Source organism: Arvicanthis niloticus, chromosome 3 (assembly GCF_011762505.2).
Source record: "Arvicanthis niloticus isolate mArvNil1 chromosome 3, mArvNil1.pat.X, whole genome shotgun sequence".
Lineage (NCBI taxonomy): Eukaryota > Metazoa > Chordata > Mammalia > Rodentia > Muridae > Arvicanthis > Arvicanthis niloticus.
In genome coordinates this window covers 83,684,414-83,712,156 of record NC_047660.1, presented here as the reverse complement: position 1 = coordinate 83,712,156, position 27,743 = coordinate 83,684,414, and the positions used below count along the sequence as shown (strand labels likewise).

The 27,743-nt window shown below is 51.0% G+C and overlaps 1 protein-coding gene across 1 annotated transcript in view; it reads left to right on the top strand.

Annotated features, from left to right (window-relative positions):
* The window catches only part of Dnah1 (dynein axonemal heavy chain 1), a 60,230-nt gene that overhangs the window by 19,968 nt on the left and 12,519 nt on the right, over window positions 1-27,743 (top strand). Inside the window, exons 17-53 of the mRNA XM_076931404.1 lie at window positions 309-450; window positions 1,024-1,179; window positions 1,586-1,784; window positions 1,966-2,219; window positions 2,851-3,063; window positions 4,155-4,319; window positions 4,756-4,877; window positions 5,019-5,124; window positions 5,582-5,761; window positions 5,893-6,033; window positions 6,493-6,656; window positions 6,876-6,989; window positions 7,286-7,474; window positions 7,738-7,843; window positions 8,374-8,487; window positions 8,972-9,121; window positions 9,411-9,497; window positions 9,617-9,803; window positions 11,238-11,329; window positions 11,514-11,668; window positions 13,988-14,165; window positions 14,669-14,863; window positions 14,952-15,071; window positions 15,293-15,451; window positions 15,542-15,649; window positions 16,550-16,690; window positions 16,830-16,990; window positions 17,402-17,559; window positions 18,087-18,260; window positions 18,988-19,026; window positions 22,257-22,435; window positions 23,391-23,621; window positions 24,745-24,941; window positions 25,372-25,507; window positions 26,308-26,516; window positions 26,718-26,889; window positions 27,536-27,727. Of these exons, the coding sequence (XP_076787519.1) occupies window positions 309-450; window positions 1,024-1,179; window positions 1,586-1,784; window positions 1,966-2,219; window positions 2,851-3,063; window positions 4,155-4,319; window positions 4,756-4,877; window positions 5,019-5,124; window positions 5,582-5,761; window positions 5,893-6,033; window positions 6,493-6,656; window positions 6,876-6,989; window positions 7,286-7,474; window positions 7,738-7,843; window positions 8,374-8,487; window positions 8,972-9,121; window positions 9,411-9,497; window positions 9,617-9,803; window positions 11,238-11,329; window positions 11,514-11,668; window positions 13,988-14,165; window positions 14,669-14,863; window positions 14,952-15,071; window positions 15,293-15,451; window positions 15,542-15,649; window positions 16,550-16,690; window positions 16,830-16,990; window positions 17,402-17,559; window positions 18,087-18,260; window positions 18,988-19,026; window positions 22,257-22,435; window positions 23,391-23,621; window positions 24,745-24,941; window positions 25,372-25,507; window positions 26,308-26,516; window positions 26,718-26,889; window positions 27,536-27,727 (5,785 nt within the window). The remainder of the gene's footprint in view (window positions 1-308; window positions 451-1,023; window positions 1,180-1,585; window positions 1,785-1,965; window positions 2,220-2,850; window positions 3,064-4,154; window positions 4,320-4,755; window positions 4,878-5,018; window positions 5,125-5,581; window positions 5,762-5,892; window positions 6,034-6,492; window positions 6,657-6,875; window positions 6,990-7,285; window positions 7,475-7,737; window positions 7,844-8,373; window positions 8,488-8,971; window positions 9,122-9,410; window positions 9,498-9,616; window positions 9,804-11,237; window positions 11,330-11,513; window positions 11,669-13,987; window positions 14,166-14,668; window positions 14,864-14,951; window positions 15,072-15,292; window positions 15,452-15,541; window positions 15,650-16,549; window positions 16,691-16,829; window positions 16,991-17,401; window positions 17,560-18,086; window positions 18,261-18,987; window positions 19,027-22,256; window positions 22,436-23,390; window positions 23,622-24,744; window positions 24,942-25,371; window positions 25,508-26,307; window positions 26,517-26,717; window positions 26,890-27,535; window positions 27,728-27,743) is intronic.

Below are 27,743 nucleotides of genomic sequence, written 5' to 3'. Positions count from 1 at the left end.
AAACTAGCCAGCACACTTGACATCACTCTCTTGTTATGGCTGCTTTGCCCTTTTGCATAGGCACACTAGAGTTGCATCTCACTGGGCATGGGTGGCAATGGCAGCCTCTCAGCTCACTCAGACTCCCCAGTTCCCCAGTTTCAACTAGATCCAGCTGACACCTGGATTCTCTCATTCTACTTCACCCCAACCCTGTTCACAGTCTAGCTGCCTACACTTGGGACCTGGCCATGTGGAAGGATGGCCCTTCCTTTCTGTTCTATCATTTCAATTGTGACATCTCAAATCCTGGTCCTCTTTCCTGCCAGATGGGCTGCCAACAACTGGCCCTCTAAGATCCTTGGGCAAATAGATATGGTGCGGCAGCAACATGTTGAGGATGAAGAGAAGTTCCGCAAAATCCAGCTCATGGACCAGAACAACTTCCAGGAGAAGCTGGAAGGGTTGCAGGTGGGGCTTGGCTTAGGGGTCTTCTAGGAACTGCATTCTCATTCTCTTTCTCTCTCTCTCTCTCTCTCTCTCTCTCTCTCTCTCTCTCTCTCTTTCTCTCACCCACCCATGGTCTTAAGGTCTCCTTAAGTCACTCAGCCTGGCCTCATACTCACTGTAGCTCAGGCTAGCCTTGAACACACACACACACACACACACACACACACACACACACACACACACACAATGCTATCCTCCGTCTAGCATATCTAGATGTTAATGCCAATGTATGATGGGTGGCTGGATGACCAAATGTTTTAAATGGCTGAAGGAATGAGATGCCTGGATAGAAAATTTCAGAAAATTTAACAATAATGGACCAAATTCTCTTGATTGTGTAACTGGCACCCCAGTGGGCAGTGAGCATGATGTTCAAAGAGTCTGTTCCCCAATCCTCGAACAGCCTGCTTGCGACTGGCCAGCAGGTGGCTCACTTCAAAACAAAGTTCTCTCAGAGCTAGGGTCAGTGGTATGTGGGATACGTGCTCAATCATAGGACTCCGGTGCATTTGGCTCTTGCTCCTTGGCCTACAGCTGGTGGTGGCTGGCTTCTCCACCCATGTGGAGATTGTTCGAGCCCACGAGATTGCCAACGAGGTGCGGCGGGTCAAGAAGCAGCTGAAGGACTGCCAGCAGCTGGCGATGCTCTACAACAACCGCGAGCGCATCTTCGGCTTGCCTATCACCAATGTAGGCCTACTGTGGGGTCCTTGTCCTACTTCCCGGGCCTCAGGAAGCAGCTTGGATCTGTAGCCATAGCAGAGCCCAGCTGCTACAGGGCAGGGCTTGTGCATGCTGGGGTAGAACTGAGCTGGCTACAGGGTAGAGCAAAACTTCTTGGCTCTGGGGATGGACAGTATAAACAAACAGGAGGCTTCGGGGAGCCTGGGGGGTGTGGAGCAGTCAGCCTAGACCTTGGAAGCTCAGCATCCAAAACTTACATATAGCAGGAGAAGGGAAGTCCTGACTGGGTTCTTGGGGGCAAGAACAGAGATAGCAGCCAAGAACAAAGAAGGAGCTGGGGCCTGGCCAATGTAGAGATGGTGGGGAGAAAGCCCAGTGAGCATCCTAAGGGTCTCACCCTCTGCCCCTGTAGTATGACAAGCTCTCAAGAATGGTGAAGGAATTCCAACCCTACCTGGACCTCTGGACCACAGCCTCAGACTGGCTGCGCTGGTCTGAGAGCTGGATGAATGATCCTCTGTCAGCCATTGATGCTGAGCAGCTGGAGAAGAATGTCATCGAGTCGTTCAAGACCATGCACAAGTGTGTGAAGCAGTTCAAGGATATCCCAGGTAGCTGAGAATATTCACTGGTGGGGCCCATGCAAGTCATGACGTTTTTGTTGGATGGGTTTCTTCTTCCCCATCCAACACTGGTCAGAGAGCATGGTAACCATTCCTTTCCTGTGGACCTAGCCTATCCTCTTTTTCCTCTGGACTGGCTGACTTTCATGCTTTTCTGCCCATCCGGCAGCATGCCAAGACGTGGCTTTGGATATCCGAGCACGCATAGAGGAGTTCAAGCCATACATCCCGCTGATCCAGGGCCTGCGCAACCCTGGTATGCGGAACCGGCACTGGGAGGTACTGTCCAATGAGATCAACATCAATGTCAGGCCCAAGGCCAACCTGACCTTTGCCCGCTGCCTTGAGATGAACCTTCAGGACCACATTGAGAGTATCAGCAAAGTGGCTGAGGTGGCCGGCAAGGAGTACGCTATTGAACAGGTGGGTACCCAACCACCACCAGGTCTGATCCCACTGCTTAGCCCCTGCTGAACAGGCTGACCTCTAGTCCTTGCAATGATAGCCATTTGGGGGGGTAACCGTAATGGCTTCCTGGGGTAACAGTACATTTTAATAAAAGTTAATGTGGCTGGAGTTCTTGGCCTAGTAGCCACCATTGCTATAATACTCAGTTTCCCTGCCAAGACTCTAGCAAGGAGCTAATAGCATTATTATCATTTAACAGATGAGCACAAGAGTTGAGACTGCAGCCAGCCTAGATGCATGAGTTTAATCTCCTGCATTGTTATTAATTAATTAAGTAATTAATTAGATAACCTTGAGGCTCAGGGAGGTTCAACAGTACCCAAAATAATATTCTTTAGGTGTGAGCAAACTCCTAACTGGCACGCAAGTGCCTCTCATGTTGCACACATATGAACTTGAGTCGACCCTGCATTCAGACAGAGGCTTGCTGGGAGCTTGCTGATTAGATGAGCTGGGAGTATTTGCCAGTGTGGCTCACACAAAAGCCATGCCCGGCAGAGTCCATTGTCCCCTGTCCAGTACTAGTTGGACAGCATAACAACCAGTTCTTTCCAGGCACATAGCTCTGACTGTCCTCCTACCGCAGGCACTAGACAAGATGGAGAAGGAATGGTCAACCATCCTGTTCAACATATTGCCCTACAAGGAGACAGATACCTATATCCTCAAGAGCCCAGACGAAGCCTCGCAGCTGCTTGATGACCACATTGTCATGACTCAGAGCATGTCCTTCTCACCGTACAAGAAACCCTTCGAGCAGCGCATCAACTCCTGGGAGACCAAACTGAAGCTGACCCAGGTGGGCCTTCCTCCCTTTGTCCTCCCCTCCTAAGGAGCACTGTCTACCAAGTAGCACTTACTAGATTTAGGTGTAGCCTGTTGCACCTGTTCCCCCAGCCCTCCACTCTCTGACAAGCCTCTATCTGGAAGAGGGTGCCAGGATGGATGTGGCCATCCATGGATGAGGTCTGGCTCCTGAAAGAGGCAGTAAGGGGCCATGGAAGGCGTGAAGCTTAATTAAACAGTGTGGCTGCCTGAGCTTGGGGCAGTCTAGTCATTAGAGCTTTTTGGGCTGGACACAGTGAGGCCTCGAGGCTCCTCCGTATCCTTTCCTACCCTGTCCTGAGCCTCCCCCCATCTCACTTGGTGATACTTTGAGGACAGGGACCAGGATGCTTGGGACTACAGATGTCTCAGGCTTTCAAGACCAGAGACAGGAGCTGCCCAAAGACGTCTAGAATGTAGGCCTGAGGGTGTGTCTCACAGTACATATGCCACTGGAGGCCAGCGATCAGGCAAAGGAGGAATTGTCTGTACAGCATTGACCTTGGGCTTCCCTGCTGTGTGTGTGTGCACGCACACGTATACACACACACACACACACCCTACCTGTAATACCAGCCACACCTCCCATCTCCCACAAAGCTTAGTATAAGCAACTCACTAAGTCACCCATACCTGCCTATAAGATAGTCTCACTGAAGCCTTTGCTCAGTACCTATTAAAGGGTCTTCACACATATTGGGATCTTAGTGATCCAAAAGCAGAATGACCATTAGTGTATTCCTCAAGAACAGGAGCCCATGCCCACTTCCCCTAATCTTCCTGGTATCCATTTAAACCTGGCATGGACCTGATACAGAGCTAACCATGGTGCCATCTCATGAGCAGAGATGAATGAATCAGTTTGCAGTGAAAGGAAAAAATGAGTTAAATCCCAAGTGCAGAATTGGGAGGCAGAAAGGAAACTGGCTCTGTGTAACGATACCTAGTAGATGCTGACACGGATCTACACTGCACTCCAATGGGGTGAAATGTCTCCATCATGGACACTAAGCCCAACCCTGAGCCCCCAACTCTGGTGGTGTATACCCTGCCCCACTTCTCCAGGAGGTGCTGGAGGAGTGGCTGAACTGCCAGCGGTCCTGGCTCTACCTGGAGCCCATCTTCAGTTCTGAGGACATCACCCGGCAGCTGCCTGTGGAGAGCAAGCGCTACCAAACCATGGAGCGCATCTGGAGGAAGATCATGAAGAATGCCTATGAAAACCGGGAGGTGAGGGGGATGAGAAGACAGCTAAGACCCCCAAATGTCCTGATGATGTTGCTGGGGACTTCTGGGTCTTTCCCCTCCCTAAACAAGGAGTAAAGACCAATCTGAAGGCCTTGGTCGTAGCTCATGTCCTTGGTCATGGACTCCTAGTACAGAGATGCTCTTTAGAAACACAGTGTAATTTTAACATTTTAGAGATCTTCTCAAGTCTGCAGCAAGACCACTCCTTGGTCTTCTTACCTGGATTTTATGACTACAGAATGATTTCTTGGAGCTCATGGAGGCAATCCCGAGTCTAGGAATCAATTTCCTGCCCCTTACACTCCCTGGCAGTGTCTGGCTGGCAATGGGCACTGTGTAGTAAACCCATCTTGCCACCTCCCAGCTGATTATGCTCACTTCCTCTCTCTCTAACCCCCGCTGGGTCTGCTTCCTGCAGGTGATCAATGTGTGTTCTGACCAGAGGCTGCTGGACAGCCTGAGGGACTGCAACAAGTTGCTGGACCTGGTACAAAGGGGCCTCAGCGAGTACCTGGAGACCAAGCGGACTGCCTTCCCCAGGTAGGCACCACAGCCTGAGTCCACACTGTGGGCCTTCAAGTGCTCTACCACGCTAGTGTATAAGCACCGTGTCAGTGGTGTTGGGGCTGCCAGGGCCCAAGTCCACCTGACCTGTTTTCCTCACTTATGTTCCTCTGGAAGATTCTACTTCCTGTCAGATGATGAACTACTGGAGATCCTGTCACAGACAAAGGACCCCACAGCTGTGCAGCCGCACCTGCGCAAGTGCTTCGAGAACATTGCCCGGGTATGTAGCTAGGCCCGAGGCTCTGCCAGTGCACTAGGGCACGTTCTAGAGGAGACCTCTCTCCTCCTATGTCAAGCCCTCTTAGAGATGAGACAGCAAGACAGACCCTGGTCCTCAGAGATATACCTGAGGCTGGTGGGAAGAAGGTTAGGTAGAGCACCCACTCCTCCCCTTGAGTCTGGGAGCCCCAGGGTCCTAACTCAGCCAGCAGCTACTGTCCTCTCAGAATACTGAGATCTGGGAAAACACAGAGGGCAGGTTTAGCCTCATTTCCCAAGGGCTTAAACACACTCTGACAAATTGCTGTCAGGGAAGGCCCAGTGAAGGCAAATACTGGGGGCACCCCAGAGGCTAGCTCCTCTATGGGGCAAGAGTCTGGCTAGGTCAGACTGGGGCTGAGAGCAGGCCCTCTGGCACACCAGAGTAACACGCTTCTACCCAACTCCGATGCCCATAGCTGCTGTTCCAGGAGGATCTGGAGATCACACACATGTATTCAGCAGAGGGTGAAGAGGTGAAGCTGTCCTTCTCCATCTACCCCTCCAGCAATGTGGAGGACTGGCTGCTGGAGGTGGAGCGTAGCATGAAGGCCAGTGTGCATGACATCATCGAGATGGCCATCAAGGCCTACCCTACAGTGAGTGCAGTCTTCCTGCTCAGCCTCCAGTGTGCTCCCTCCTCAGTGCTCTCCACCCCCCAGCCCACAACGAGGAAGATCGGGTTAAGAGTTGGCAGATCTGGGTCACCCTGCTCATGTTGTCTTTCCAGATGCTCAGAACTGAGTGGGTTCTGAACTGGCCAGGCCAAGTGACCATTGCTGGCTGCCAGACATATTGGACGATGGAGGTAGCCGAGGCACTTGAGGCTGGCAACACCAAAAGCAAGCTGTTCCCCCAGCTCTCCACACAGGTAGAATTAAAGAGGATTGGTGCTCCCCATACTCCAACACCCCACACCAGGAAGAGGCCAAAGGTCAGGTTCAAGGAGCAGACCAGACTCAGTAGCACCAGCAAGAGGGGACCTAAGGGAGGGCTCTGAGACTAGGCAGGTGCCCCTCCTTTAATGATCAGTGAAGCAGTCACCAGGTTCTTCCTGTACTGTCCCCACAATCCATGCTTCTCACCACACTACAGATTCCTTTTCCAGCCATGAGTATGCAGACGAATTGTACACCACAGGGGCAAGTCCCACATATGTGACTTGTACATTCTTCTGTCTTCCCTTGTCCTGGTTCTTTCTCTCCTCCCATCTCAGATCAGTAGAAGCCTCCAGAATATAGACACTGTCTGTGACAGAAGCCCTCCCTCTGTTCAAAGGAAGAGGAGCTATAGGTCCCAGGTGTCTACAGTGATTTCCTGATTCTTTCAGCTCAGTGACCTGGTGGCCCTGGTGCGGGGGAAGCTGTCTCGCATGCAGCGGATGGTGCTTTCGGCACTCATTGTCATTGAGGTCCACGCCAAGGACGTGGTGAGCAAGCTGATCGATGAGAATGTCGTCAGTGTACATGACTTTGAGTGGATCTCGCAGCTCAGGTGAGGCCACGGAGGGCTACCCTAGGGCCAGGGTGGATGAGGCTGGGATGAAGAATCTGTCAATCCACACTAGGCTTGTCCCTGCCCACAAAGCAGTGACAGGACAGATATGGATACTTTTGTGTCCTCGTGCTCTAGAAGAATCCCCTCTTTTTAACTGTGTACCTACTCACTGGCCTGTGGCCCCATGTCCAGAACCCCGTGTCCCCACATTGCTAGGTACTACTGGACAAATAACGACCTGTACATCCGTGCTGTGAATGCCGAGTTCATCTATGGCTACGAGTACCTCGGCAACAGCGGGAGGCTGGTGATCACACCCCTCACTGACAGGTGAACCCTCCACAGCTGGCTCTGAATAGGGGAAATGGGTAAAGGCCAGCCAGCCCCATGGATCTCTAAACAAAGCTTGGCAAGACTCAAAAATGGGGCAAGGAGAAACACTACACAGGCAGCCAGTCCCAGGCTCCACTTCCTGGCCCTGGTGGTCAGGACTGGCACACCTGTGCCTCAGAGGAGTAAGGAGGAGCAAGAGCTGCTGATCCACAGGGTCCTGAAGGGGGATGCACCCCAGGAAGGCGATCCCCAAGATGGGTGTGGCCCATGTCTATCTGCTTTCACCCGCACAGGTGCTATCTGACCCTGACTGGAGCCTTGCACCTCAAGTTTGGAGGTGCACCAGCTGGTCCAGCTGGCACAGGGAAAACAGAGACCACAAAGGACCTGGGGAAGGCCTTGGCCATACAGACAGTTGTGTTCAACTGCTCTGACCAGCTGGACTTCATGGCCATGGGCAAGTTCTTCAAGGGTCTGGCCAGGTGAGGCTGGATGTGACATGGCACAAAACGGGGACAAATAGGGGAGAACACTGGCCAAGAGGAGTCTCACAAGGGACAGGATAAAGGGACAGGAGTCAAAGGCCCAGCTCAGTGGTCTAGGGGTGGGAGGAGGCATGGGACTGTAGCTGAGCTGGTGATCACCACTGAGAGAGCTCCTTCCCTAGTGAAGTCGGAGGGTTGCTGGAAGGAGACACCACATATGTTCCAAGTGCACACCTACTCAAATGCCTTGCTTTACTTAGTGCCGGGGCCTGGGCCTGCTTTGATGAGTTTAATCGCATCGATATCGAGGTGCTATCGGTGGTTGCGCAGCAGATTACCACCATCCAGAAGGCACAGCAACAGAGGGTGAGCCTTGGGCACCCTACAGGGATGGTACTGCCCCCTCATAACCTTTAGTTCTGTGTTTAGAGGGTTTTATAGACAGTTCCAAACCCCACATCCTTATCTCAGCCCGTGTCAGGTAAAGGGAGTCCCTTCCTATATAAGGGAGGGTCTAGGGTATTGGTCTTTGACCAGCTTTATTTTTCACAGTAGTTAAATGACAAGAGCTGAGAGGCTGACAGATCTCACTTGAAGTAATGCCCAAGGTTCTGCTCCTTGGCTGAGTTTGAGTAAATCTGAAGGGGTCAGTCAGAATTGGGACTGGTGGATAGAGGGAAACAGCAACAGTGTGGAAACCTCTGAGGCCAGGACCATGGGAGTCCATGGGTGATCAGTGAGACCTAAGGTCTTAGGCTAGATCCTGGGAGAAGATCTAACCCAGTCTGGCTGACCTCTGATGTCAGGTCAGTGGCATGGCAGAGCCCCAGTCAGAGGAGGTGAAGGTCTGGGTATCTTCTCTCTAATGTGGGCCAACCCCTTTACCCCACATACAGGTGGAACGCTTCATGTTTGAAGGTGTTGAAATCCCCCTTGTACCATCCTGTGCTGTGTTTATCACCATGAACCCAGGGTATGCTGGCCGCACAGAGCTGCCTGACAACCTGAAGGCAAGTTCAGGCCCAGGGTGGCCATGACACTGCACCCTAAGATGTTAAATCTCGGATTTCAGAACACATAGCTAGCTGCCCAGCATGAAGAACCCGGATTCCCTGTGGTGGCACTTTTGTCCAGGGAACCCATTGGATCACACCCAGCTACAGAGTGGGGTGGCCCTGGACTTGTCCTCAGGGCCTGGGGGAGGTCTGGAGTTCCTATGGGGTTGGGGCTGACAGAAGGCACTAGGATAGGTCTGTGAGAAAGGGATGATAGAAACCAGGAGTGGCCCGCTCCCTGAGGTTTCATAGGGAAGGTGTTCGTCAACATAAAGCACCTGTTTTTAGTGGTAAGAGCTGCACAGCCACTGAGGCTCAGTGTGGCAGGTGTGGTACAGAGTCCCAGCATTAGCTATGAATCAGACAGTCCGGAGAGCATGTTAAGTCCCTGAGCGGGGCTGTGAAGTTTCTGCCGTTCTTGTGTGTGCTATGTGTCCAGGCCCTCTTCCGACCTGTGGCCATGATGGTCCCCGATTACGCTATGATCGCTGAGATCTCACTCTATTCCTTCGGCTTCAATGAGGCCAATGTGCTGGCCAAGAAGATCACCACCACCTTCAAGCTGTCTTCTGAGCAGCTCAGCTCCCAGGTAAGGCCTTGCGTCATTCCATAGCCTCCAACCGAAATACTAGCACCTCCAGAGCTGTTCTGAACTCCCCCTCTGTGAGGACTGTTGGGATGGTGACATAGAAGGTGCCAAAGCAGTCCAAAGGCGGGCACCCAGCCAAGGCTGCAGTGTGCAGGTGAGTAGCCACAGCAGGCCTGTGGGCAAAATGACATCTCAGCTCCAAGATGGGTAATGAGGCATTGGATTTTATGTGGGAAGCCATGTACACAGGGCAGCATCCGCACATGCCTCTTCTGTGTGGTATGTTCAGGACCACTATGACTTTGGGATGAGAGCGGTGAAGACTGTCATCTCAGCAGCTGGAAACCTTAAAAGAGAAAACCCTGACATGAACGAGGTAAGGTCTATCCACGGAGCTCCTGGGAGGAAGGCTTCAGGAAGGTCCTGACACCAGAGGGTTGCAGGGGTAGGGGACCCAACCCACCACTCTGAAGCACTTTCTGGCCCCTACTACAGGAGCTGATCTGCCTTCGGGCCATCCGGGATGTGAATGTACCCAAGTTCCTGCAGGAAGACCTCAAGCTCTTCTCAGGGATTGTGTCCGACCTGTTCCCTACCATCAAAGAAGAGGAGACTGACTATGGCATCCTGGACCATGCCATCCGCAGGGCCTGTGAGAAGAACAACCTCAAGGATGTGGAAGGTGAGCTGCCAGCCCTGGGATTCCTACGACCCATGGTGTTCCAGTCAGAGTTGGAGACAGGGACAGGGCAATGCTGTATCAGGGTCCCTCATCACTGACCTGGATTTGTCTTTACTAGTGCTCGCCACGTGAGGGGCAGCATGTCTTTTTACTGAGACCTAACAGTCTAGGTTCTCTGCCCATGGTAGGAACCATCCCAACCCAAGGTCCCCTCTCTAGCCTTGCTTCCTCCAGCAATGAGTCTTTGTTGTATGTCTTAGTTAGGGTTTCCATTGCTGTGACAAAACACTATGACTAGAACAAGTTGGAAGAAGGGGGTTTATTTCACCTTGTAAGTCTTGGCTCACAATCCATCCCTGGAGGAAGTTTAGAGAGGAACCTGGAAGCAGACACTGATGCAGAGGCCATGGAGAAGTGCTACTTACTGGCTTGCTCTCTTGGCTTGCTCACCCTGCTTTCTTATAGCATCCAGGATCACCTACACAGGGATGGCACTGCCCACCGTGAATGGGGCCCTCCCACACCACCAGCCATCAACCAAGAAAATGTACCCACATGCTTGCCTGCAGCCCAATATGATGGGAACATTTCTCGATTGAGGCTCCCTCAGCCTGGTCCCCACACATACATGCAGCTAGAGCTCTCGATCTCCCCACAGTCTCCTGGCACAGTTTCTCCCTCTTCCCCTCCTAGTACCTCCCAGACGATCCTTAGGGGTGGGGGCTCTCCAAGGAAGCATAGCTGCATACACAGACTCTCCACTAGGGCCTGTTGATGAGCTCCTCTCAGCCCTGCAGGACTTGTACCTCAGTGCTCCCTGTTCCATGTTTAGCTTAACACTCCCTTCCCTGGCCACCCCCTGCACTTAGATCCAGTAAGATTTGTTAAAGCAAGCCCTGGCCTCTTCCCTCACAGGCTTAAGTCAGCTTTGTCATCCCTAGGTCATTGCACCCTATCCCTTTGGCAGGGACCCCTGGGCCTGCCAGAGCCACAACCACCACAACCCCTTGGGCTAAAACAATGTGCTCTTTCCTAAAGCTCCTGACCGACTAGGACTCTGACCCTTGAACTTTATCTCACACTGGACAGCACTTTCTCAGGCTGGTGCTCTCAGGAGTCTGGGCAAGCTGCTTTGGGAAAGAATTTGATTCCGAGACCCCATGATGTCTGACCACCCAACTAGATGATCTTAGGCAATGGTAGTAACAGTAATAGTGACTGGCTTCTAGAGAGGTCCTACTCTGTGCCCTGTAGGCCCTGTGCGTGGGGCTTCACCTGCCCTGCCAATGGCATAGGCGTTACTGCTTTCCCCACTGTGCTCATGAAGACACAGAGGCTCAGGCTCAAGTGACTCACCCAGGACCATACAAGCTAGCCTCAGAGCCATGGTTCAATTCCATCTTTTAACTCGTGTTCCCCTGCCTTGTCCCCTAGGCTTCCTGATCAAGTGCATTCAGCTGTATGAGACCACAGTGGTACGGCATGGCCTCATGCTTGTTGGACCCACAGGCTCTGGCAAGAGTAATGTAAGCAGAGCCAAACATGGCCAGGGTGGGGGTTGGGGGACATGCATCTCCAACAAGGGCATCAGCCTCCACCTGTACCCCTCTGGTGTCTGGACTGCCTTCCCCGTTTCCTGTAGTCCCCAGCTCACTGCATCCCTGCTCTCTGAGAAGCCAGGAGGGTCACTTTCTGGTGGTGACTCCCCAGTGTTACAGAGTCCTAGCAGCTGCCATGACAATGCTGAAAGGGAAGCCATCCATCAGTGGTGGTGTGTATGAAGCTGTCAACTACTATGTGCTCAACCCCAAGTCCATCACGATGGGCCAGCTGTACGGGGAGTTTGACCTGCTCACCCATGAGTGGTGAGTGTCTCCAAGCTGCTCCCAGTGTAGCACTCCCAGGCTGCCTGCAGTGGCCGTGAGGAGTTTGTGCTCTCAGCAGTAAGCCTGGGATGATGCACACCACACCACTTCATCCCTTAGTGACTTTCCTCAGCTCTGTCATTGGCACAGTGACAATGATGGCAGGGTTATGTTGGCACGGAAAGGGACTTGACACATGAAGTGCGCCAGAGGAACAGTGGCTGGCATGGATGAACACTCGGCAAATGGCTGTCTTTACCCTGAGAGAAGCTAAAGAGGTCACTTCCAGGCCTTGCTCCCAGGCTAGGGCATGTATTTTAGGGAGATGCATGTATCTGGGAGAAGGGCAGCTGAGGGGAAACAGCCTTGAATGTTAAAGCCCAAGGCAACAACAATGCAAAAGGCGAAAACCTTGAGCATCTTCTCTGCTCTGTCTCTCCAGTCTCCCATCTCCTGCTGTCAGTGTGTGCTTAGCTGTGGTACCTGTGAGCCAGTAAGGGCTGCACACCAATGAGGACAGAGTCACCTTCCTTTTCCAATATGACTGCTCAGCCTCCCCATTCTGTTTAATGGCCTTTCCCATGTTCACTAGAAACTCATGTGAATGGTGGTGGAGTCCATAGGTCAGCCTAGAAAAATGTCCCATTGAAGAAAAATATTTAACTGTATTTCAAAGCATGCTAAAGAAGACTTTATATGGGACCATGACCACAAATATAAAAACCACCTGGGCATGGTCTCAGTATCGGGGACAGAATGGACTTAATTCCAAATACAGCATGGGCCAGTGGGGCAGGGTAAACACCAGTGGGTAGAAAATTCCTAAGAGGGCACAGGGGTAAAGGTGTTTGTGGCTAAACTGACTCCACAGGGTTTTTGCTTAAGATGGGCCAAGTGGTCAGACCTCACCTGCAGGAGGAGGGGAGTGGGGGCCTGAACAGGTGTTGTGGTGGGTAAGTATGCAAGGTGAGGGCTTGTCTAAACTGACTTCACAGGGCTGGTTGCTAGTGATGATTTCATGGGGAAGTGCCCATGTGGGCCTAGGACACTCAGGAGTCCAGCAGAGACTCTTTCCCTGGCATATAAAACTGGTGAAAACAGAGCCTTTCTTAGGTTATGAAGTTCTAACTTAGGTTAGAAGTGTCCCTTCTCCAGCTCCTCCCACCTCCCCTCCCCACTTCATCCTCCCACTGGGACACCACCATTCACCTCCATGCACTGTGACTTCCGTGGGAACTCAGCAGGTCTCATTACACCATGTTACACCGAGAGCTCCCATTTTTCCCATTATAATGTTTTAATGAATGAAGATATGAAAGAGTTAAAGACATGAGAACCAGAGATTGCAATACATTATATGTAAGTAATACACTACTCAAAAAAATTTTAAAGACACCATTAAGGAAATCAATAGACAGGTCATAGATTTGGAAATGCATTTGTATCTGTATGTGACCTTAGAGTTTTATTCAAAATATAGTAGAACCCTGACCATCCCTACCCCACACCATCAGACAGTTCATTTCTGTAGATTCATTTGTCTGAGGTCAAATGCAATCTGTACATATTAAATGGAAAGTCCCAGATATACAGAATTCATGCACTTTCAATTGTACATTCTGAACAGTGAGAAGAAATCGTGTACTGATCCATCCCATCCCACAATGGCAAATGAGTCTGCCTGTTGTCCACTGTGTTCATGTTCTTTGTCTCCCCATTAGCACCTGTCAGCCGTGTTAGTTACCAGACTGACTCATGGTCTTGCTGCTTGTGTTAAATAACCCTCATTTAACCAACTACGGCTCCATAGTGTAAACTTTTATTACAGTACCCTACTACAAGTGTTCTGTCAATATATCTAAATTATAAATCAACTTCTTCATATGTATTTATATATAGAATAAACCAGCTTATATGTAGGATTCTGTACAGTTTCAGATATCCACAATGGGGATGGGGGTGGAGAACCTTAGGATGTATCTTTTGAAGATAAATCAATGTATCAGTGTTAAGTATGAAACCAGTTTCTCTCTCTCTCTCTCTCTCTCTCTCTCTCTCTCTCTCTCTCTCTCTTTCTCTCTCTCTCTCTTTCAGAATTGACCAATACTTCTGTATCCACTTAGTAACCACTCAAAAACTGTATTATATCAGTGTATGAAGACAGTATGATGGAACCCATTGTTAGACATAGTTAATATGTGCTAATAAAACTTTTAAATGATAAGAGCCAGCTGGGTAACTAGGTTTCCCTGAGGACCATTTGTGCCATCACCCCTCCTCCCTGGCACCTACATCCTTTCTCCTCCCTGGTGGTTACAGGACAGATGGGATTTTCTCCTCCCTCATCCGGGCCGGGGCCATTGCTTCTGACACCAACAAGAAATGGTACATGTTTGATGGGCCGGTGGATGCTGTCTGGATAGAGAACATGAACACCGTACTGGATGACAACAAGAAGCTGTGCCTCAGCTCTGGGGAGATCATCAAACTCACAGAGGTGTGCTGCCCACACACACTCCCATTCTCTTCTGCAGTTAGCTGGCTCTGGAGTCTGTGCCATGCTGGCCCGACTATAGGGACCTGATTGGTGTATGTAGCTCAGCCCTTGAAAAAGCTGGCTGTGGCCTGGGTGTGAGCATTTCAGAGTGTATATGCACTAAACCCCAGCATTGGGCAGTCAGTGTGAGCCTGTGTGTGTGACTGGGGCTATGAAACAACAACAACAAAAAAAAAAAAAACATATTTCCTGTCTGGTTTTTCAGGCTTCTAGGAACTTCACATGGCCAGAAAGTCTAGAACTCTTCAACTTTGGCTCTCTCTCTCAGGGCTCTGTGGAGGGCCAAGTTATCAAATGAGGATCCAGGGATCCCTGAACCTCAGCTGCAGCCCTGATCCTTCCTTCTGGCAGGATGGGCAAGCAGTTTCCCCAAAGCCCTGTATCTTTTTTCCTTACATGGGGGCTGGTGGCTGTCCCGCTTACATGTTCTATCTTGGCGCCAGGCAATGACCATGATGTTCGAGGTGCAGGACCTGGCAGTGGCCTCGCCGGCCACAGTATCCCGCTGTGGCATGGTATACCTGGAGCCCAGCATCCTAGGGCTCCTGCCATTCGTAGAGTGCTGGCTAAAACATCTCCCTTCCATAATAAAGCCCTACGAGGAGCAGTTCAAGAAACTCTTTATCAAGTTCCTGGAGGTAGGTGAGGCCACAGGTACACCCAGCCAAAAAGGTGGCAGAGGGCTGTCAACACAGGCCGTGCAAGCCTGGTGCTTGTTCCCAACAGAGTTCCATCAACTTCGTTCGAGCAACAGTGAAGGAAGTAATTGCCTCAACCAACAGCAACCTGACAATGAGCCTCCTCAAACTACTTGACTGTTTCTTCAGACCTTTCCTACCCAGAGAGGTACAGCCCAAATGGTGGAGCTGGAGGCCCTCCTTCCTGCCTCCTGTTCTCCTTGCTTGGGCTGTAAAGAGCCTGTCCAGCCTCCTGGAAGTACTGGATCATGACCCACCCCCACCCCGCCATCCAATGTATTGCAGGGAAACAAAAGTTACGTGATCTGCCCACTGAGGTTTCCCACATCTGCCTCAGACTTAGCCTAACGCTGTTCCCTCTGTTCCCAGGGCCTCAAGAAGATACCTTCTGAAAAGCTGTGTCATATCCCAGAGCTGATAGAGCCCTGGTTCATCTTCTCCCTGGTCTGGAGTGTAGGCGCCACAGGGGACTACAGCAGCCGCCTCAACTTCAGCCAGTGGCTAAGGATGAAGATAATGCTTGAACATGTAAGAGGGGGAAGAACTAGGTCAGGTTCCCCGGGGCCAATGGCAGGCAGCCTGCCCAGCCTCACAGGCTGCTTCCCTTGATCCTGACAGATGAAACTACCTTTCCCAGAAGATGGGCTGGTGTACGATTACAGACTGGATGACGCAGGGATCAGCAACACTGAGGAGGATGATGATGAAGAGGATGAGAACAAACAGGTGGGCACGGGGCTGCCTGGGAAGGAGGGAGGGTAGAGCCCCGCTGGGCTGTGGGGACTTCCCCCTCAGTGAATAGTGGCCACTTAGAGAAAGCCACATTGATAGCCAGCAGGTCAGAAGCTGTTGGCTATTGATACCATCACACAGAGCTTCACCATCTACCAGGTGTTTATTACTATGTTCATTTTACAGACATGGAAACTGAGACACAAAACTCTCGTAAATAGCTAGTCAGTGGGAGAGCTGAACTTGAGCGTGGAGCTCGGGAGCTTCAGTGTGCCTTGCTTCCCAGACAAATGTTTCTTCTATACTGGTGCTGAATCCAGGGCCTGGCCCTCTTTTCTAGTTAACAGCCCCCTAAGGGGCCAGGAGCATGCCTGGTATCCTGCTTTAATGTCCCCATCTTAACTACCAGCCAATCAGAGCTCTTGAGTTCACCATTATTCCAGGGTCAGGACCCTCAAGCCCCAGAGGAGGTGGTAGAAAGTCACAATGTAGAGTCCTACTGTGGAGCTTTGAGTACATTTGGGTTTAAGCATCAGAACTGCCACAAGTGGGACGTGATGCTTTAGCTAAACTGAAACCTTCGTCAAAGGAGTTTGGCAAGGGTCATAGGTGAGGGAATTTATGAGGCAGGAACAATGGGGAAACAGTACCAGGCGGCCTCTAGCATCTAGCTGTTAGTGTGCTGGGCTCTGGTGTTCCCACTCCTCGGTTGGCCTAAGAATAAATAGTGCATACCTTTGCATTCCTGGGCTATTCCATTCCCAGAGCATCTTCTTACCAAGACCTAGGGACCGGCTGTGTGTAGGGAAGCCACCACCTCAGCAACTGCAGTCAGGTACACAGCCAGGAGTGGGAAGGGATTTCAGACCCATCCTAACCCAGATGTGGTTCCAGGTTGCCTGGGTAAAGTGGATGGACTACTCAGCTCCATTCACCATGATGCCAGACACCAGCTACTGCAACATCATTGTGCCCACCATGGACACTGTGCAGATGTCCTTCCTGCTGGGAATGCTAATCACCAATCACAAGCCTGTGAGTGCCCCATCATGCCCTGTCCCAGTCCACCCAAGGCTCAGGTTAGGGCATGGCTAGTCTTGTACACCAACAAGTTGGTAACTCCCTCTGCATCCGTTTTGTGTGTGCCCTACCTTCCTGCTCACCACACTCCCAGGTGCTGTGTATTGGGCCGACGGGCACAGGGAAGACGCTCACAGTCTCTAACAAGCTTCTCAAGAACCTGCCACTGGAATATATCAGCCACTTCCTTACCTTCTCAGCCCGCACTTCAGCCAACCAGACCCAGGACCTCATCGACAGCAAGCTGGACAAGAGGCAGGACACCTCTGGTTCATTCCTCAGCCACACTGTCCCCAGCCTAGCTGAACCAGCTGCTGTGTCACCACACCCCTCCACCAAATTTCATTTCTGGCTTTGCTCAACATGACCTAGCAGGAACTGGAAAGCCCCACAGGAGACCTTAGGTTGACTTTCAGATCTTCCCTGGGCTCTTTCAGGATCTGTCTAGTCTGTCTGCACAGTTTCACTGGCCACTCAGGCAGGGCTGTGCACTTATCCACCTTTCTTGGAAGTAGGACTCTTTTTAAAGACCTAAGATAGAGGTCAGCATGTCCCAAATGTCCCAAGATAGAGGGCTGGTCATGAGTTTTAGCAGTTTGGAGAAAGCTAAAGTTTAATGAAGACCTGGTGCCCATGGGTGCTGGGCTCACACTGCTCCTCCCACAGGCGAAAGGGTGTGTTCGGGCCACCCCTAGGGCGCAACTTCATCTTCTTCATTGACGACCTGAACATGCCAGCCCTGGAGACATATGGTGCCCAGCCACCCATTGAGCTGTTGCGCCAGTGGATGGACCATGGCGGCTGGTATGACCGGAAGATCATTGGTGCGTGGTCTCATGGGACAGCGGGGCGTGGGCCGCATGTGCTAGGTAAAGAGTACAGTAGATGCAGGAGTAAAGGCCACTTAGAAGTCCACAAAAAAAAAAAAGTTTTCATTTCTCTTAAAAGGAGGGAATGAACTCTTAGGTCAAAGAAAAATTTCAGTCTTTGTTAGTACATTCTCTTAATATCGGTAAATCACATTTTTGCATGCATATGTGTACATGTGTTTGGTGAGTGTGAGCACGTGTGTTTGTGGGTTTATGTTGGGTATCTCCCTTGATTGCTGCCCATTTAACTGAGGCAGGGTCTCTCACTGAACCCAGAACTTGCCAATTTAGCTTGTCTACCTAGCCAGCTTACCCCTGTCTTACCTCCTGAGTTGCTAGGATTACAGACACGTTGTTATACCTACCTGGCTTTTATGTGGGTACTGGGGATGCAAATCCTCTATGCTCTCTCCGCCACACCAGTGATTACAGTTTCAACATATATTCTTATCGTGTGATTCTGACTCCCTACTCCTACTCAGGAGCCTTCAAGAACCTGGTGGATATCAACTTTGTCTGTGCCATGGGTCCCCCAGGAGGAGGCAGGAATGCTATCACTCCAAGGTTGACACGCCACTTCAACTACCTGTCTTTCATTGAGATGGATGAAGTCAGCAAGAAACGCATCTTCTCTATAATCCTGGGATGCTGGATGGGTGAGTATCAGGTTGGGCCAAGAGAAGCCATGGACAAAGGCCAAGCTGGTTGTCAGACCAAAGATAGCTGAATAACACTGGGCAGGAAGGAGGGACTGAGCCACTAACTGCAACCCCAGCTTTACACCTCTTCTCTGCTGGTACAACTGGCAAGTTCACGAACCTCTCTGAACCTTGGTTTCTTTACCAATGGATGCTAATATTAGTACCTATTGCTCTGAGTCTTGAGAGTTTAGATGCACATAGCATCTAAAATAAAGCCATGCAGCAAATCTGCATATTGCATATGTAATAGATATGTATCTCCACATATGCATTTGCTCATGTAGAGACATGTGCGAGCTCCTGTGAAATGACCACAACTTTTCTAGAACAGGAAAACCTAGAAAGACCAAAGGAGAAAAGTAACCCTGCTCCATCCTGGAGCTCAGAAAAAGTCACCTTGGATGCTGTCTCCAATATTCCACCTCCCACCCAGCATACCCTGTCCATGACACGCCACTAGCACCATGCTGGGTAGAGAGTGCTGGAAGTCAAGCCTTCCATCTGGCCTGAGCTACCCTGCCAGAGCTCTAAGCCAGGTCTTTTTTTCATGTACCACTGGAGGAGGGGGCATATTTCTCTGATGAAGGGTGGGAAGCAGCTTCCTAGTGGGCCTCAGCTGGCCAAGGTAGGCAGCAAGTGACCACCTAACGCTGAACCTTATTTCTGTCTCTCAACCCTGCAGATGGACAACTTGGAGAGAAAAGTTACCGAGAGCCTGTGCGTAAGTGCGGCCAAGGCCTGGGAGGATCTTGAAGGAAAGGGACTGAGGTCTGGGGGCAACCCTGGACTCTAGCTAAAGCTAGGTAGGTTAAGGTTAGGACCATAGACCATAATGGGCCTTCCTCAGTCTCATCTGGAGCCAGAGCACAAGTCGGCACTCTTCTGGCTCCTGTACCACTCTTGGAGCCACTCCATCCCGTGGGTCTTAGCTCGGTGTCACACTCATGGCGGGGAATGAAAGAGGAGTGAATTAAGAAATGGAGCCAACAAACTCCACAGTCTGAAAGACACACAGTGAAAAGAAGCCTGCTTCTCCGGGGAGCAGGCATGTGCAGGCAAGTGGGCGATGTGCAGCCAGGAGGCAGACATCCCTCTGTGGCAGCCTCACACAGCTCTAATCTGTCAGTCATTACTTCAGGGCAGCTGGCCATGTCAGGCTCTGTCCTGTCTTGGTGCCCACCTCTTCCCTCTCTTCCTCTCAGCTGAAAGAGGTTGTCATGCTCCCTCTCTGAGCCTCAGGATCTCCATCTCAACCTGTTCCAGGCACCCCCAGCGGCTGCCGGCACCCTGACTAGGAGTGAACTTCCTATTCTTGGCTCCTCCTCTTTGGCCTAATGGAGGATGGGGAGTCACGCATCCCCCAGGAGCAGTATTTTCTGTTCCACTGGGCCACTCCATCAACATGTAAAGATGTTGTGGGCCATGGTGGTATATGCCTTTAATCCCAGCACTCAAGAGGCAATGGCAGACAGATCTCTGTGAATTTGAGGCCAGCCTGATCTACTGGTCTACATGCTAAGTTTGAGGACAGCTAGAGCTACATAGTGAGACCATGTTTGTTTCTAAAAACAAAACCAAAACAGATGAACATGTCCCGGTTTCTCTGGTCTTAATTAAACAAAACCCTAAATTATCTCTGTCACCCAGATCCCTCCTTCACCCACCGCCTCACTTCTCTGCTTAGCTTTATAACAAAACTGCTCCAGAACTCTTCTCCCACTGGCACACCCACATCCCTCCTGTCTCCCATGGAGTTACTTCCTCCTTTGCTGACAGCAGTGAGAGAGTAACCATGCCAACCGTCAACTCTCAGGCCTTATCCACTCTACAAACAGCCCTTCCTCCCAGGCCCTTCTCCTTCCTGGGTCTATCAATCAGTGTTGTGTTGCTCTGAAAAAAATAGCCTAAGGAAGGAATGGTTTCTTTTTGTTCGCTGGTTCAAAAGTTTCATCTCTAATTTAATTGTCTTGCTCCATTGCTCTGGGTCTGTGCTGAGAAAAACTCCATGACAACAGGAAGCATGGTAAAGCAAACCTGCTCACTTTGTGGCATCCAGGAAGCAGTGGCAGACAGGAGGATGCCAGGGCCATGTATAGTCTTCAGAGATGCTCCCCAAACAGTCTTCTTCCTCCAGCCTGGCCCACTTCCTTCACATTCATTACGAACCCCATGAGCCTATTGATGGGTTTAGTGTGTTCGTGATCCACTCATCTCTGTGATCACATTCACCAGCTAGGGACCAAGCTTCCAAATCACAAGCCTTTGCAGGGAGTCACTTCAAACACAACTATCATACTAGGTGCCCCATCTTGGACTAACTGGACACTGACCTCCAGCCCATTTTCCCTCTTAAGTACACTGTCCTCAGACAGTCTCATCCTGGCTCAAATATAAAGTCATCTTTATGTCACCAACATCCAAGTTCACACCCTCAGCCCACACTACTCCCCCACACATCTGGTTCCACATTTCTCGGCTGTCCACTGTGTATCTCAGATTGAACCTGTCCAAATCCAAGTTTCCGATGCCCTGTCAGGCTCACCTTTGGTGATGACAGCCCCATCCTTCCAGATGCTCATGTCAAGAACTTCACGGTCATCCTCTTCCTCTCATGCCGTCTGACAACTCAGGAGATCCTTTGGCAATATCCACAGGGTCTGTCCTCAATCAGCTCACTGTCCTGTCCTCATTCTCCCAATCACTGGGTTACCCCCTCCCCTGGTCTACTCACTCTGCCTCCACTTAGCAACGATCCATCCTCCTTCTGCAGTTAAAAACGTTCATAAGCCTGCCTATATTCCTAGCTACTCAGGAGGCCAAGGTAGGAGAAGGATCACATCATAAACTCACAGCCATAAACTCATTCCATGAGTTTAAGTCTAGCCTGGGCAAGACCCTGTCTCAAAAATACATAGCACCAAAAGTATAGTAAGATCAATGTTCCCCTTCTGGTCAACTTTTGTAGCCAAGCAACAGTGCCGGAAAGAGTGTCCATGCTTCACACCCCACATCACATCTCCCACTCAGCCCCTCCCACTGGTCCTTTACCTCCTGTCTCCAAGCATTTGTTCTTGTTGGCCCCTCTGCCCAGACACTTTCTCCATCAGGGCACACACTTCAATCTCGCTTCTTGATCTCAGCTCAAATGTCTCCCTTCTCTGGGTGATGTCCCCCAGCATTTCTGGAGTCACTCCAAAGCCTAACTTTGAGGTTTCCCAAACTTTTCTCTTGCTGCAAGTTTCTCCATAGCATTTTCCACCTGGTTGCTGTCTCCTTGTCAGTCCACTTCCAGGAAGAGGCTTGCCAAGGGTGAGAGGCATCTGTGTGTGTAACCTCGTGCTCACCACCTGGAATATGCTTTGTTTCCTGAGCCTTTGTCCATTCTGAGCTCTTCCAGGACCCCAAGTTCCCACTCTCAGAGTTTAGTTCCAGGTGGAGACGGGTATTTTTTTTATGGAGCCAGCACATGGGTATGGTAGTAAGAAAAGCTAGATGGAGCTTTAGCAACCTGATAGAGGGCAGTGAGCCCACAGGGTCAAGCCTGAGGTCCAGGTTATCCTACACCCACCATAAGGTTACTCCTGAAGCCTGTAGACTATGTGTGACTCAGCATTGCCATGTCCAGGTCTGGCCATAGGCTCGTGAGGCAAGGCAGGAAGGACTCACCCAGACCTAAGCCCATTCACGCCCACAACTCTGTGACTGCATCTCAGTGTCCTGTGCATGACTAATTGTCAGGAATGTTGGGGGGTAAATTTAGGGCACAGAGAACAAGACATCCCATTCTAAGGTAGGAACATCAGAAAGGCCTTACAAAGAAGGAAGTGTCTAAGAAGGGGCTGAAACAAATGTGGAATCCAAGCCTAAGGCTACGGAATGGGTCCTAGGGTAGATCAAAGGAGCAAAGCTAGGGCCTGTCTGTGTAACCCAGCCCATTCTCCTGTCCCACAGCTGGGGCCCCCAACATTGTCGATTTGACGGAGCCCCTTGTGGACGCAACCATCAGTGTATACGCTACCATCACCTCCCAGCTGCTGCCCACGCCAGCCAAGTCCCACTATACCTTTAACCTGAGGGACCTGTCCAAAGTCTTCCAGGGAATGCTCATGGCTGAACCAGCTAAAGTAGAGGTGAGTATCTGCCAGGCCTCCACCCCATGCCCCTGTTGCCCTTGCCATCCTCTCTAGACATCTCCCAAGTTTAAGCCTTCAGTCTCTAACCCTAATGTAGCCAGGCCCTGAAGAGACTGGGACATAAAAGTCAGGCCTACCAGAGCCTGACCTTTGTGCAGCTAAGACTATCTTGTGAGCCAAACGCATGTCCAAAATTGTGACCATAATGGAGTCATAAAAAGAACAAACCAGTAGAAGACAAGGAGGCAGGAGAAATTCTAGTAGAAGCCTTCCGTGTGAGAAGACTTGGGTGGAGGCGAACAAGGTGCCTTTGGAAACTAAGCATGTGGAGATATAAGGAGTTGGCAGCAGGATGCACAGGAGCCAGAGTGTACAGGCTGTGGGTCCAGCAGAGAGCTCAACAGGGAGCCACATGGAGCCACTGGCTGAACAGCCAAAGTGTGGCTGGCCCTAGGAAAGCTGGGGTGGATAAGACAAGCTCATAGCCAATGAGTTAAGAGAAAAGTCTGGAACTTCCTTTGTGTGCCCAGGTACTCTGGTGGAGAGGCGTGGAAGCTGGAACAGAGTGGGCAGCAGACCTAAACAGAGAGATTGTTGGGGCTTGCTGAGCAGCTAGATGTGGGTTGTCGGAGAGGAATAAGGAAAATGAGGTCTCCTCCCTAGGCTTAGAGTTTGGAGGTTTAGAAGAGAAGGGAGTGATGACTTTGGAATATGCAGCTGCTAGTCCTGGTGCCTAGTGGACCCTGGGATCTTGAAAATCTACTTAGTCTTCAGTTGTGCAGAAGGCACGCCTCCCAGCAGTTCCTGCATGTGCCTCTAGCCCTGAGTCAAAGGAAGGAGACTAGTCCCTCGAGCCATGTTCCTATCACCCTGGCACTCTGTCTCCCCTGGCACTTCAAATGATGACTTCAGGCCAGTGACCAAGGCAGGCCCTGACACTGGGTCCTCTCAGGACAAGGTGCAGCTGCTACGGCTGTGGTACCATGAGAACTGCCGTGTGTTCCGTGACCGCCTAGTGAATGAGGAGGACCGCAGCTGGTTTGATGATCTCCTTGAAGCCCAGATGGAGGATTTGGGGGTGGCCTTCAACAAGGTCTGTCCCTTCCAACCCATTCTTTATGGGGACTTCATGTCGCCAGGCTCAGATGTAAAGTCCTATGAGCTCATCACCAGTGAGAATAAGGTGCGTTGGTGCTCTACTCTGGTAGGTATTCTTTAGTCTATCCCCTGGAGTCCAGAGAACACCAAATGTAGTGCCGAGAGAGTCTGAAAGTCTGAAAGTCTACACAGGATAAGTGTAAGACCCCAGGCCTTCTCTCATCACCATTAGAAAATCAGGAGATATATATATATTGAGAGAGAGAGAGAGCTTTCAGTTTCTCTGAGCCCCCATTTCCTGTTCACATGGGTTTAGTGAGGCGAGACCAAGAGTTCATCTGAGACAAATCCTGCCAACAGTGACACACCACACCCATTTGCCATGCTGCCATTTTCGTTTATAAAGGGGCAGAAGGAATTTAGTGCCATAGCTCAGTTAGGATCTTGGGAGACAGGTTTGAGGTTTTCATCAGTGGCCTCAAAGCTATGAGGCTGCAGTGGACCTCCTGGTTGGTTTTCCCATACATATCCTCTCCTAGTTCCCAGATGGTCTTACCCAGGTTGCTATGGGCTGGTGTGTCTCATAGGTCAGGCTTCTCATAAAGCAGACCTGACTTCTGAAAGCCAGCATTCCTTCTGTGCACAGGGAACAGAACTAGCTGTGGTGCTCTCTGTAAAGAGGGCCTGGTACTCATCATTCCAATGTTCCAGCTGCTGAACCTATCCATAGTGAGAGCTGCCACAAAATCAGTGGCATGGGATTCCTACAAGGGCCTCCCCCCAACACTTTCAAGGTAGAGCTGGCTAGAATCCAAAGAAAGCAGCAAGAGTGATGGACCCAAGGCATTTACTGAGGACTTTATGAGTAGAGAGAGTTACAGTTTCCTCATGAAGCAAAGAGAGATAAGATATCCTAGTATGTCCACAATAGGGGGATGGATGCGGGAGCTAATTAGAGTACAGGACTTGGTTGGGGGAGAGCTAGCATCTGCATAGTGTTCTCTCATTATGTTGAGTGTCAACCTGAGACAACTCATCTGCACCTGAAGGTATACAAGGTTCAAGCCCACAGGAGAAAATCTGCAACTGGCCAGGTCACCGAATGGTCAATCACTGACATTTCTGGGTCTGAACATAGAGAAGTGAGGAACTGGGGGACCCCTCCATGGAGGAGAGCCTGCCATTTCCCACCATCCCCGTGTTCTCAGATGATGCAGGTAATTGAGGAGTACATGGAGGACTACAACCAGATCAACACAGCCAAGCTGAAGCTGGTCCTCTTTGTGGATGCCATGAGCCATATCTGCCGCATCAGCCGGACTCTGCGCCAGGCCCTGGGCAATGCACTCCTGTTGGGTGTGGGTGGTAGTGGCCGCAGCTCCCTCACTCGGCTGGCCTCCCACATGTAAGGGATTATGGTGGGCAGTGGGCGGCATGTGACAGACTGCTTATAACAGATGCCTTCTACCATGGTAGAATTCTGGTGTAGCCCCAGTATGAACCTACTCAGCCCGTGAGGTTCTAGAAGAGCTGCAGTTGGGACCTGGACCTCAACAAGTACCCTGTGGTGCTATGGGAGGGAGGTTTGAGGAAAGCATCCCAGAAAGATACCTAGGAGTGAGACCCATGGACCTGCTTTCAGAACCCAAGCATGGAGGGCAGGGGGCAGAAGGGACAGGATTCTAGGCTTTAGGAATAGTAGGCAAAAGTCACCTACAAATCCACCCTGGATAGGAGCAAGACACCAGGTGGCTAGCAGGGGTATGAACATCCACCACCTATCAGTGCTTGGCTCCAGGCTTGTGGCGCACCTTGACTCAAACTTCTGCCTCCAGGGCTGAGTATGAGTGCTTCCAGATTGAGCTGTCCAAGAACTACGGCATGTCTGAGTGGCGTGAAGATGTCAAGAAGGTTCTTCTCAAGGCTGGCCTTCAGAGCCTGCCCATCACCTTCCTGTTCTCAGACACTCAGGTGCACCCACCACAGCAGTGGGCAGGGCTCAGGGTGGGCTGAACAGGGAGCATCCCCAAGTGATATCTTATAGGGTGCTTAGTCCTGTATGCTCAACTCCCCATACATTAGGACAGGGTGGGATTCTGATTAGGCTGGTCAAGAGAGGAACCAAACCCAGTCTCTCAAGGCTAAGGGGAGGCAGACATCATTACCCATGCTCCAAGAAGCACCTTGGTACTATAACTCACTACTCAAAGCTCCATGGCTTCCTACCTTCAGAACCACAAGTTTGTTCCTGAGGTATAGGGAACCCATAACTCCACTTTGGGGGGCATAAGGCCGCTCTCCAGGTCTCTGAGTAGAGAGGCCACAAGATAAACAGGACATCACTTACACCTGATTGGCAGTACAGGTTGTGTCAAGGGCCCCCAAGATCATGCCCCAAGCCTAGACAAGGTCCCTCCTCTCCTAGACCTGTCCAGCCCTTTCATGTAGTCAAGAAAGTGAGGTTTCCCTCTAACCCAGGACAGACGCCTCTGTTGGTGGCCATGGTTCCTTCCTGAAGTAAAATAAGGCCTGGAGGATCAGGAAAGCCCCATACTGCACCCAGGGCCCTGCCACAGCCCGCAGGTTATATTCAGAGCCTCCACAATGGGACAGATATGAGTTTAAGTCCGGGACTAACGAGGTCAATGGGGTGTGACCTTGACCTAGTTTCTATATGGGGCTGTTACAAAGGCTGGGGAAGACAGTTTCATGGAGTGTGATACATAGGGGCTTTCATAAAAGTTTAGCGCCTACTCCTTGTCCTTCTCCAGATCAAGAATGAGTCCTTCCTAGAGGATATTAACAACGTCCTGAACTCAGGTGACATCCCCAACCTCTATAGTGCAGATGAGCAAGACCAGATCGTCAATACCATGCGGCCCTACATACAGGAGCAGGGCCTGCAGCCTACCAAAGCCAATCTCATGGCTGCCTATACAGGACGTGTGCGTAGCAACATCCACATGGTGCTATGCATGAGGTACATCACTGGGGCCTCGGGGATGTGAGAGGGTGCCCCTGAAATGAAAAGCAAAGTGGCCCCAGGCCGCCACCATGCCATTCAGACAGGACTACTAGGTTGGTTTGGCCTGGCTTCTATGTCACAGGGCTATAGACAGACCCTGAGTGCTGAGTGCCTAAGTCAGTGTTGCTCGGCCTCATGTGGCTCCTTCTCCCTCAGTCCTATTGGAGAGGTCTTCCGAGCTCGCCTGAGGCAGTTCCCCTCACTTGTCAACTGCTGTACCATTGACTGGTTTAATGAGTGGCCAGCAGAGGCCCTGCAATCCGTGGCCACCATGTTCCTAAATGAGATCCCAGAACTGGAATGCTCGAATGAAGTAATTCAGGGGCTGGTAGGTATCTTGGTGAGAAGCAGTCTCTTGGGGAAAAATGTCTCAATAGAGGCTCAGGGTCACTGAAGCCTACCTACCATTACCAGCAAAGGGTTGGTGAGATGGCATTACCTGGTTATGCCTCAGTTCTCCCATGTGTGAAATGAGGCCATGGTGACCTAGAGTGTTCTACAGATGGCTAGCACCCCTTTCTTCCAAGGGCCCCTGACACCTCTTTAGAGACTGCAGATAGGATCAGCCAGATTTGTCTGGTTCAGTCTCAGAGAGCTGGCCCCCTGAGGTCCAAGAGCTAAGATGAAGCCCACGTTTCCCTGTCTTAGACCCAGCCTCTGATTGGACACTCTCTTAGGCCTTTCAGAGGGAGACAGTTCATGAAGCTGTGCCAAGGGCCCTGGGCCACGGCTGGGAGACACCTGGGTCCATGGTCAAAGCCATGTCTGTTCTTGACTAGTATGGGCCTTGAGCTTTTCACCTACATAAAAGGTTACCTAGGCCTGCAGGTCATAAGGACCCTAGGAAACCATTTATTTGAGGTATAGTTGTGCTATGGCCCCTTCCCCAGGACCCGGATACAGTGGCTTTATGGGTAGCTGGTAGCTGGTCTTTGCTGAAGTGCCACAAGTCTCCATGATCTCCGCCTTCACAGATTCAGGTTTGCGTATATATCCACCAGTCAGTGGCCAGGAAATGTGTTGAGTACCTGGCAGAGCTGGCCCGCCGCAACTACGTCACCCCCAAGAGCTATCTGGAGCTGCTCAATATTTTCTCCATCCTCATTGGGCAGAAAAAAATGGAACTGAAGACTGCCAAAAACCGCATGAAGAGTGGCCTTGACAAGGTAGGCCTGGAGAAGG